At 48.1% G+C, this 11,741-nt stretch overlaps 1 protein-coding gene across 1 annotated transcript; it reads right to left on the bottom strand.

The window, feature by feature from the left end:
* Window positions 1-469: 469 nt before the first annotated feature.
* Window positions 470-4,406, bottom strand: NXT1 (nuclear transport factor 2 like export factor 1). Its single transcript, XM_012739201.3, has 2 exons — window positions 4,082-4,406; window positions 470-1,260 (listed from the first exon to the last, which is right to left on the bottom strand). Exon 2 carries the CDS (start codon window positions 1,197-1,199, stop codon window positions 777-779), a length of 423 nt encoding a protein of 140 aa, XP_012594655.1. The 5' UTR covers window positions 1,200-1,260; window positions 4,082-4,406; the 3' UTR covers window positions 470-776.
* Window positions 4,407-11,741: the final 7,335 nt, after the last annotated feature.

Below are 11,741 nucleotides of genomic sequence, written 5' to 3'. Positions count from 1 at the left end.
CAGGCTCACTTTCTAAGAGAGTTCAATATGACTGCTTTATTTATAAGCAGTTATTAGCTAACTTTTTAGTCTTTCATCTGTGCACATGATTTAACTCTCAGTTAAGGTACTAAGGTATGGCCCAGACATCTCTGTTAGGTGATTCTGATGTACCTTAAGGTGAATTAACACATTAAGACAACTGGGCCACTTTGGAAAAATGCTAATGCCCAGTACTACCCTCAGAAATTTGGGCATAGTTGGTCTGGAGTGTGTCCTGGGTATAGGTAATTTTCATTATCCCAAGGAATTCTAATGTGCAGAGGGCTGTGAACCACAGCTCCAAGTCAGCTATGTGCATGCCTGTGTTTGGGGTAGGTGCTCAGCCCTGGACCTCACACCTCTGCAGGGGCTTTCTACTATGCTTTTTGCCCTTAACCCTCCTATTTCTCCTCCCTCCTCAAAACCTAGTCAAAACATCAGGCAAAGGAAGTAGCAACATTTGTATTATTATATTATATGTCAAAATTTCCAGAATCAGGGTCTTCACTGGGCAAGTAGAAAAATAGAAAAGTTTACTACTTTTAAAAGGAAACTATAACAAACAAGTATACTTAGGAAGGGGGCTCCTAGAACTCAAGCAACCTCTAACCTCCAAAGAGTTTAGCCTCAGCACAGTGTAGTCTGCAGTGTCCCTGTAATGACAGAGATGAATGTGTGTACCCTACATCCTAGACTCGAGATGTAAGTGTCTCTACAGAGCTGGGTTTGAAGCACAGAGGCTTTTGTTGTTCCTACTAGCTGGCCCAGTCCTGGAACCGGAAGCAATCACTTGCAATCTTCCACACGGTGTTGCTGGATGAGGCCTGGGTGGTCAGGATGAAATTCTGGTTGAAGTCCCGTTGTTTGTTGCCCTCAAACTTCACTGTTCCACAGATCACAACGAGGACTGTGGTCTGGCTTGGCGTGGCTTCATCATGAACAGGCTGGCAGTCTACCACATTAATCTGGAACTCACTGGAAGGCAACATTTCGAAAAACTCACTCAAAGATTCCTGTCCTGAAACGGCATTTCCATTCCAAATCAGGGTGGCTGTGCCCATGTACAGGCGGGAGAGCAAACGTCGCCGCTTATCCATGGTGGTGTAGTAGACATTGACAAACTCTTCAGCAGCTCTGCAGGCCTGATCCACATAGGTCTTAAAATCCACGGATGCCATCTCTGGTTCTGTGGCTGGAGACCTCCACCAGGGTGTTTCCTCTGACTTGGGGAGCCAGGAGCTGTAGGTAGAAAAGAACCCATGTAAAAGCCAAAGTACATTCTGCTCTGATGATGGAACAATCTTCCTTTCCTACCAGTGGCAAAACAGTTACAAACTGTAAAAGCCTCTGTTTGCTCATTGTAAAAAGGGAATATCACCACTGTGGTGTAGTTGTAATATGAGAATTAGATGAGAAAGTGTACATCAAGTGCTTAGTTAAAAAGCTTGATACCTACATGTTCATACTACAGTTGGCTCTCCGGTTTCACATTGAAGGAACCAACCAATTGTGGATCAAAACCCACAGATACAGAGGGCCAACTGTACCATGCCATTTTATATAAGGAACTTGAGCATGTATGGAATTTGGTATCCATGAAGGATCCTGGAACCAATCCCATGCAGATAAGGAAGGCCAATTGTACTACAAATTTTAAAAATCTGATGTTATAAAATAGAGTACATTTGACTATGGAAGGCCACTTTTCCTGAAAGCTTGGAATAGGTGTGACTGCCCCTGAGTAAAGACAGTGGACCAAGTTGAACGGAAGAGGGGCTATCAGCCCAATAAAGGTCAGTCAGACCAATGAAATATGCTCTTCAGCTGGTGAGTCTGGGAAAGCCTGTTCTGAGCCACCCAACAGCGACTGGGAGGGCAAAGAGAAGGCAGGCTTCTTAAGAGGGTAAAACAACAAAAGCCATGAGGTCAGGACCAAAACAGTGGCCATAATCCCCATGATAAGCTATAAGAAGCAAACCCTGTAGATGAGTAGGAATTAGAAGGGACAACACCCAGCTTCTATGGGTGCTAATACCTGCCCATCAGATCAATCAAATGGAGCTACAATGCCACAAGAATTCAAGACTTTCAATTGTAGCTGAACCGCCCCATTTCCTTCCTTAAATATAAGCTTATGAAAAAGGTAAGAGTCCACACAGAGCTGGGAAAGGGCTACTCTAGGGGCTGACAAAGGTGGTAGCATTGCCTCCATTGAAGAGCTGGGAGGAAGCCTGGTCCTAGACATGAGCAGGTAAGAGGCAATCTCAGATGCTGGTCTTTCTACTCCGTGTAAGGACCTCAAAGTTAAGCCTCAATAAACACTCTGAACTGGGTACAGGTATCCCTCGATATTCGTGGGGGATTGGTTCAAGGACCTCATAAAGACACCAACATCCGCAGATGCTCAGGTCCCTGATATAAAATGGTGCAGTATTTGCCTATAACCTATGCATATCCTCCCATATACTTTACACATGGACGGCCACACAAAAAATCAGAAACTTTTTCTTGGGGCCACACTGTTTTATTACAAAAATAGAACAAAAACTTCAACTGTAATTTAATGGTAAACATACGTAGAAAAACTAAATTATTGACTTTGAATAGTTGTTATGCTGTACTGTTTAAAAAATTAATGACCAGCCTGTACATGTTCAGTACAGACGAATACTTTTTTCTTCTGAATATTTTCAATCTATTTGGTTGAATTCACAGATGCAGAACCCAGGAATACGGAAGGTTGTTTTTGCTAAGTGCTTTACATACGCTACCTCACTTAAACCTCTTCACAAATGGATGAGGTTGTTACTGTTAACAGTTTTACAAACGGGAAAAGGGAAACTTAGAGCTGGACCAAGGCCACGAAAGTAAGTACACTCCTGATTTATCACCTGTAAGAAGGTGAGGGGCCCTGAAAATTTTGTCAAAACTATGCTGTCCTTTTACTTGCTTATTTTATAAGTTCCTGCACTTTTGAAAGCAAGTCTGTAGGAACACAACTCCAGGACTGCTGGTTTGGAAATTCCTTCCAGGGGCTAATTTCTCTCTTGCTGGAATTCCCAAGCACCCGACCTCCCAGTCACTCCTCCCTCCCAGAGCACCCCATCACCTCAATTCCGACTCCGAGACGCCCCTCTTCTCCAGCCCTGCTCCCAGCTCGCATTTAGCATCCCGCAATCTAACACTCCGCCACGCCTCCCATACCCAATAAAATGACCATCTCCACTTCTGGTTCACAAATACCTACAGGACTAATGGCCTGCCCGTGTCTGTCAAATCAGAGAGAGCGAGACCGTGAATTAAGTGGAGTAACTTTTTTTTTTTTTGAGACAGTCTCACTTTGTTGCCCAGGCTAGAGTGAGTGCCGTGGCGTCAGCCCAGCTCACAGCAACCTCAAACTCCTGGGCTCAAGCAATCCTGCTGCCTCAGCCTCCCGAGTAGCTGGGACTACAGGCATGCGCCACCATGCCCGGCTAATTTTATATATATATTAGTTGGCCAATTAATTTCTTTCTATTTATAGTAGAAACGGGGTCTCGCTCTTGCTCAGGCTGGTTTCGAACTCCTGACCTCGAGCAATCCGCCCGCCTCAGCCTCCCAGAGTGCTAGGATTACAGGCGTGAGCCACCGCGCCCGGCTTAAGTGGAGTAACTTGTAAGAGGCTGTAGAGATCGCCTATTTCTCTCAGCGGCCCTCACCACGCAGCTCCGGAGCGGGACTAGCGACGCCGCCACAGCGGCGCAGGCCTCATTTCCCGCAGCGAGTCGCTTTTACTCAGACACCTGACAGAAGCACGCTCTTCCCCGCCACCTTCCCGCCTGGAAACTGCTCCGTGCGGGGACTCCCCTCGCCTCCACGAATAGCAAATCTGCTGCCACGCCTCTCGCACAGGCAAAAGCCTAATGCAGACCAGACCGCAAGGACACCACGTGACAATCGGCTAGCCCGCGTCCCATTCCGCTCGTCGCCGGGAGGGCGGGGAGGATGCACGTGGGGCGGTCTCGGGAGCCCTCCGCGCAGGCCTCGGGTCGCCGGCTGCCGGGCGGGGGCGGCAACCTACCTGCGCGGGGACGTTCGGGGCGGCGCCGGCCGCGGCGCTTACTATCGAGGCGCCCTCAGCGCGGGCCACAGCTCCACGGAGGGGTCAGCCCGGGTCACGGCGTGGGTCTGCCGAGGCCTCGGCGGGGACGCGGGACGAGCCGCCTTTCTCCTCTTCTCTTCCTCCCGGGACGCTCCGTTCGCGTCGCCGGGGCTCCTGAGCCCAGGGACGTTTCAGTGCCGTTACGCCGGTTCCCGCACGCGGCCAGCCGGGGTCCGCACCGACGCCGGCACCCCGGCCCTGCCCGCTCCCGCCTCCCCGTGACGGGCGGCTCAGTCAGTCAGCAGGCCGGGAGACTAGCTCCGCCCAGGTGTGGCTCGAAGGAGGCGGTGGCTTCCGGAGTAGCACCTTCCCAGAAGACCCCGGCAGATCCGCGCTCGAGTTTTCATTGGTCTAACCAGATCACAGACTCCAGCGCGATTGGTCAGGTGAGATCCGTGATTGAATGACAGCTTCTAGGTTCCGCCCCGGAACTGGGGTTGGTGTGGTCTCTACTTAGAGTGGTAGAGGTCGTTTTTCGTCGCTGCAATGGGTGAGGAAGTGCTCGCCTCCCGTTTACCTGTTTTGGCGTGATTTTAGTGAGAAGAGTCGTGAAATTTAACAACTTGGCACAGTCACGGGAAACAGCCGGAGAATAGCACGGGAAACAGCAGACCGATCCCACTAAGGCTTTCAATCAGCCACAGCATGTGGGGCGTCAGGAGGTGCCGCGGGGTGCCGGGGATGTTTCACTCCGCCGTTCCGGGGGCCGGCCGAGCCCCTGCGGAGGTCTTCACGGTCAAGCACCTGAGCTGATCACTCCTCTTTATAGTTTAAGCCTCTTAGAGTTGACATCTTAATGGACAGAGAGGAAAACCAGCTGAAGTCACATGAAAACGTAATAACTGAAAGCGAGAGAAGAGGTGACGGTGACGTTGAGGATGGGGGTGAGGCTGGAAAGTGACAGAAGGATGCTGAAAGGAAACTGGCAGTCTCCCTTCTGGTGTCCTGTGAATTGAGGGCCTCCAGCTCTGGCCCAGAGATAGGTTGGTGGTGTAATTCTGTTCTTAAGCATCCAAATGAGCTGCATTTCAGCAGTTGTGAAATGAGGGCTGGAATTTTACTGTTAAAAACAATAGCCTCAACAGAAAGGAACCGTTTCGTGTGGACACTTGAGAAACTGTAAAGTGTACATTTCAAAAAGTTAATAACTTTATTTCTTCAGACACAAAGTTCTCAGCTCCATCTGCTGGTCTGAGGCTGAATAATTAATTGCAAAGCCAGGAGAACCTGAGTGTGGCTAGATTAAATGTAGTTTAACCTGTACTTTCTTGGTGCCCTTTTGGCTCCCTTTGCTTGCATTCCTGAGAACACTTGGCCTCAGATTTTAGGACAAGTTTAGATACTGGGTGGATTATTTAGGCCACCTCTCCCCCACTTCAGTTAAGTAGGTGGAAAGTTTGGATTATTAAAAAGATAAATTGAAGGCTGAGTAGAGAGGGTGAATGAGCATCTTTGGAGTAGTCACACTAAAATGGCTTTATAGACCCCGTGGTAGTGATATTAGGATTTATGGTACAAAATTCCAAGTCACAGCATCAATGGAAAGCAAATGAGAGTTGACTTACTGCCTGCCCAGTAGGCTGGGTGTTGTGCTGCTTTTAAAGTTTCCTCATTTCCCATCTAAGCCCTTTTTATATCTTTTGTATAACTCTTTGGGGGGAGGTATTGTTATTCTTGATTTTATAGATGAGGAGGCTAAGAGACAGGAATTAACTAACCCTAGAGTCACAGAGTCAATGGTTAGGAGAACATCTTTCCAGCTCCAAATCCTTTTAAAAACGTGGAGCTTGAGAGGCAGCAGAGCCTGCAGTAGAAGGGTAGGAGGGCAGGGACCTTTTAGGATTGTGTCTACAGCATCTAAAATTGTGTCTGACCCACAGCAAGGCTCAGTAAATACTGTTGGAATGAGCAGATAGGCCTGGGTTCAAATTATTGCTCCACAACCTTCCAGTAGTGATGTACCCTGCGCAGCATTCACTCTCCCTTTTCTCGGAGGCAACACTGGCTTTTATATCCTCTGTGTTCCTGGGGTTTAGGGAGGTTAGAGACCAGCCCCTGGCTCTAAGGGGCACACCACTGGCACTGTATGCCCTGAGCACAGTGGAGGGTGGTGGGAGGTTCATTTAGGGTCACTGAGTCTGGAGAAGGTATTTGCTGGGGGATTCTGGGAAAGGAGCTTCTTCTCTTTTCCCTTCTGGACCTTGCTGTGTGGATGGTGCTTCTGCAGCCATCTTGCTGCCCTGAGGGGAAACCTCTTGCCAATGAAGCAGACAGGAAATCAGAGCCTTGATGACTGTGTTGGGAATCAAATCAGCTCTTGAGTTTGGACTTTCCAGTTACAAATGCCAAGAAATCCTCTTTATTTTTTTATAATAAAGTTGAACATAAGCATAAAGTTACTTGCAACTTAACTAGCATGGCTTGGACTATTGGCAGGGTGACTGTGGCAAGCGAGTTAGCCTCTCTGGGGCTCAGCTGCCTCCTCTGTAGAATGGAGGCAATGATAATACCCATCTCCTCCAGCACTTGTGAGGAGCGAAGGAACAATGCATGGGACGTTCTTCACTCAGGTCTGAGCACGAAGTAGCATCCAGAGAGCAGAATTGTGCTTTGAATAATTTTGCATCAACAGCAACTTCCTTATTTGCCAACAATCCTTCCAACAATTGGCTTTTAAACTGGAGACAAGTGTATTGACAAATTGGTAGGATTTGTCACCAAATCACATGGGCATCTTCTGAAGATGAGCCCAGTAGCGTAAGCAACCATGGAGCCAGTGGTCCCATTTGCAGCATGGAGTCCGTCCAGTGAGGAAGGGTGCATCTGGTCATACCTGCAGAGTCTCTGGCAGCTCTGACCACAGCCTGACTTAAGGATCTTTAACTCCATAAACACAGGATTGAGCTTTCCCCCCATTGTCAATGTTGTTCCCCGGGGCAGGAGCTTAACAGCATTTGTTTGCCATGAGAGGCTGCGTGTGACTTGGAGCCAGTTGATCTACAGTGATGGCTGGCAGTTGTGTCTCTAAAGCACTGCCACAAAAAACACATCTTCTCCTCTCAGCCTCTCTGCCTCATCAGGATTGCCTGAGCTGCTGTTGGATCAGGGCGAGTTGGGACTATATTTTTGGGAGGTCAGTTGGGTACCTGACTTTTAGGGGAACTCTAAGGGCCTTGGAGGAAGCACAGCCTATAGGGTCAGACAACGTTTTGTGAATTCTGAACTTTGCCTTCTCTGTCACTCGGTTACTGTGTCCATAACATGGGAGTGTGAACACTGTAGACATTAAATGGAAGTGCATCGAGGAGGCACCTTCTGAAGCATTTGCCCAGTCTGAGATGGTGCCTTTTGCCTGAGAAGGTTATAAGGATCCCTGCTGACCAGGCCCCAGATAGCCCTCTCCCCAGCTCAGCACCCAGTCATCTGGAGTTGTGGGAGGGGTCAGATATGGCTACAGAACTTCTGTGTAACTAAATACAGACATTTATCAGGGTTCTTTGCATGTAGCAGAAACTAATTTTGGCTAATGTAAGCCAGAGGTATTTAACAGAAAACTTCCGGGTGCTTGCAGACTTGACAGCAGGCACTGGTAAGGCTGCTTCTGGGGTTTGGGAACAAGGCCTGGGCAGCAGGTGCTTCCAGAGCTGTGTTCTACCGATGGAGCTGTTACCAGCTTCCAGCCCCTGAGATTCTCCATGCCTGTCCAATTCCCAGGAGAGAGAGTTGGATTGACACAACTCCAGTCATATGCCACCACCTGTTGGCCAGGAAGACTGAGGGAAGACTCACTGGGAAGTTTCCCAAAGGAAATGAGGTGGGAGTACTGCTCCCAAAGGAAGGGGCAAGGGATTCCAGGAAGGCAGGAAGAACTGAGGCTCAAAGCTGAGGAGCTGAGCTGTGGCCATGAGCACAGACAGGACAGAATGAAGCAGAGGCAAAGGCCACGTGACCAGAAAGAGTGGGGAGAGAGGGGCGAGCTGGGCTGAGACACGCACGCATGCACACTCACATTCACACACTCACACTCACACACGTGCATTCACACACAGGTATACACTCCCATGCTATGGAGAGTGACTCCTTTGATTCTCAGTGGTTTTTTGTTCCTTATTAATGGCAGATTTTATTTTCTAAAAATGGCCACAAAAATAGTTCCAGTCCCGCCTGCTCTTGCAGAACCTTACATTACCACCCCCTCGTTAGGAGGTGTCAGGTCATCCTCTCCCTTGGATCAGGAAGCCTGTGTAAGTGTGTGAGCTCAGAGGAAATAGTGCTGCATAGCTGCTGAGGTTAGTCTATAAAAGGAGAAACAGCCTGTGCCACTCACTTTAGGTGTGCACATCCTTGGAACCCAGCACTGTGCTGTGATTAATGCCAGCACCCAATCGTCAGCTGTAGTTACATTGGAAGTAGACCCTCCAATCTTTTGTTTGGGCAGAAATGAGCCTGCCCTGCTGACTCCTGCCCAAATTGCAGGTTATAGGTTTGTGAGCAAGAGAAATAATTGCTGTCCCATTAACCCATTAAATTTCTTAGTGGTCTGCTTTGCAGTAAGAGAGCCAGAGTTTCTATTCATTGCTGTCCTTCTCCCAGTCCCTGCTGCAATCCTGCCCCAAGGCTTCAGGGCAGAGGCTAGTGCTGACAGTATCTCCTTTTAAATTTATGTCAGTATGAATTGGGTTTGCCACTTGCTGCTAAAGGAACCTTGAACACAGGGCCCCACGGGGCCTTACGAGGTGATGCCACCACAGTCCTGAGGTTGGCTCCTTCTTAATCTCTGAAAAATCTCTGTTGGTCAGAGAAAGAGTCACAGGAATCAGGGCACAAGGTTGCACTTCAGAGCGGGGTGTTGGTTGGTCAGCTATGGCCAGAACCAGCTGCCCAGGGACAGCATGGTTTCTCTGTGAGCAGGTGCAGCGGAGCTGCTGCAGGGCAGGACAAGGAAACACGTGGATGGCATGGCCCCAGTGCCAACAGGGCCTAAAGGATCTGAGTTCTCAGTAGGGAAAGTGTCACCAGGAAGACCCGATACCCTGCAGGGAGCCCACAGCTCCCTTCCACCAACCCTGCCCACATTTGCCCCTGTGAATTACTTCAGCCCTCTTTTTGGGTGTTCACACGCTCTGGTGGTAGATACCCCAAGCCGTTCATTCACATCAGAGCTCGTGTGTGGGCCAGGGGGCTCCTTTCTCTTAAAGGCATCATTGCATATGTCTCCCCCAACCAATGTCTTGCTTTTAACTCTCATGGACAGTCTTATTTCTCGGCGTCTAAGCAGGTTTTATGAGTTAATGTGTATGAAGTTCATGTATTAGTTTGGATTTTATAAGAAGGAGACTTGGAGCAGTGATTCGATACAAGTCATTGGTTTTTTAAGGTATGGGGATGTGGGGAGTTGAGATCAAGGAAAGGTAGATGGATTATTCAGGCAGCCATCGCTGGGTGACTAGAGCCTAATCATGTTGTGAAATTCAGCATAGAAAACATGCTTCAGAAGTCTGTGTGAAGGAGCTGGGGTATTTACACACCAAGTCCAAAGAGTTGAGGGCTGCTGGGAAGGGTGTCATTTTCTTGTCTGGCAGGAGGGGTGCAGAAGCTTTTTTCCCAGAGCCATGGGGAAAAAGGCCCTTAAGCATTTGGAAATCAACTGGAACTCACTAAAAAAGGCAGTCCCAGGCCTTGGGCAGGCACCGATGGTGTGAACCACAGTGGCATTGTAAATGGCTGCACAAGCAGCCCCTGCATGGCCCAGCACACTCAGTGTCCTTCACAGGTGACCACTTGGTGGCTATGGGCACAGCCTCTAAGGTGGCTGTTGCCATCAGACACCCAACCATGCAAGCCAACTGCAGATCTGGGTGGGGAGGGGTTGTGTACCTTATTAAGCCAAAGCTGATGACGCAAAGGAAAAGTAAGATGTCTTGTGATCTCTGACTTCAGTGAGCCAAACTTGGAGTTGAGGGCATGACATTTATAAACATGAGGTCCTCAGGGAAAGATGGCCTTGTAAAATGGCCTGCCCTGCTTTGTTTCCTCTACCAAGAATGCCCTTTGCTGGACAAGCAAATCAAACCCCCAGTGAGGTGCTACTCCACAACCTTAGGATGGCTAGAGTGAAAAAATGGAAAATAACAAGTGTTGGTGAGGATGGGGAAAAATTGGAACCTTCATGCACTGCTGGTAGGAATGAAAAGTGCTGTAGTCATTGTGGAAAATAGGAGGGCAGTTGCTCAAAAAACCAAATGTAGAGTTACTATATGACCCAGCAATTCTGCTTCTAGATAAATACCCCAAAGAATTGAAAACTGGTACTCAAACAAGTATTTATTTGTTCATGAATGTTCAGAATAACCAAAAGTTACAAATAATCAAAGTGTCCAGTGGATAAATGAATAAACAAAATGTGATATATCCATATGAAGGAATATTATTCAGTCATGAAAAATGGAATACTAGCTCATGCCTATAATCCTAGCATTCTAAGAGGCTGAGGCAGGAGGATTGCTTGAGCTCAGGAGTTGGAGACCAGTCCGAGCAAGAGTGATACCCCATCTCTACTAAAAATAGAAAAATTAGCCAGGCGTTGTGGCATGTGCCTATAGTCCCAGCTATTCAGGAGGCTGAGGAAATAGGATCGCTTGAGCCCAGGAATTTGAAGTTACAGTGAGCTATGATGACACCACTGTACTCTAGCCCAGGCAACAGAGTGAGACTGTCTCAAAAAAAAAAAAATAATAATAATACTGATAACATGCCACAATGTGGATGAACCTTGACAACATGCTGATTGATAAAAGCCAGACACAAAAGTCACTTATTGTATGATTTCATTTATGTGAAACATCCAGAATAGGTGAATCTATAGAGAGAATGCAGACTGGTGTTTGCCAGGGGATAGGGCAGGGAGAAGAAACAGCTTAATGGGTATAGGTTTTACTTGGAAATGATTGAAATGTTTGAAATGTTTTGGATAGAGGGTAGACAATATTAAGAAATTACTAAATGCCACTGAATTGTTCAGTTTATGGACCACTATATGGTTTATGTTATGTGAACTTCAATAAATTATTAAATAGAAAAACAACTCCTCTTCCCTCAAGGCTTAGCTCACGGGCCACCTGCACATGCCACCTGCATGTCCTCTGACCCCAGGGGCTGAAGGTGACCTTCGTGACCTATTGGCAGTTGGGCTTCTTAGCTTCCTGTTCTGTGTGCCATTCATCCAATGCTCTTGACTCAGAGGGCTGGGGCCAGGGTCTGGGCTTCATTCCTCCCACTTTGGCCCCTGTCTCCCTCCAGCCTCTCTGAGTCGCCCAAGCCCCTGCATCCTCTACTGTGGGCCTGGTGTTCAGGCTCCGCTGTCTTTCTCTGCGCTGTTTGAACAATCCAGGTGGGTGGTGTCGTGACCCATTTGTAGGACAGAGGATGAACACAAAACACAAAAAGACACACAGACACACACAAAGATGGGTACAAGACTGCAGTGCATGACACACCAGTCATATTTTTATACCCCCAAAATCAAAGTTAGTTCCTTGTATGTGCCCACCCATGCGTGGCAGCGATAGTCATAAATTCC

The sequence above is a fragment of the Microcebus murinus genome, chromosome 16 (assembly GCF_040939455.1).
Source record: "Microcebus murinus isolate Inina chromosome 16, M.murinus_Inina_mat1.0, whole genome shotgun sequence".
NCBI classification, from domain to species: domain Eukaryota; kingdom Metazoa; phylum Chordata; class Mammalia; order Primates; family Cheirogaleidae; genus Microcebus; species Microcebus murinus.
The sequence above is the reverse complement of the archived record's forward strand: the minus strand, read 5'-3'. Positions and strand labels throughout refer to the sequence as shown.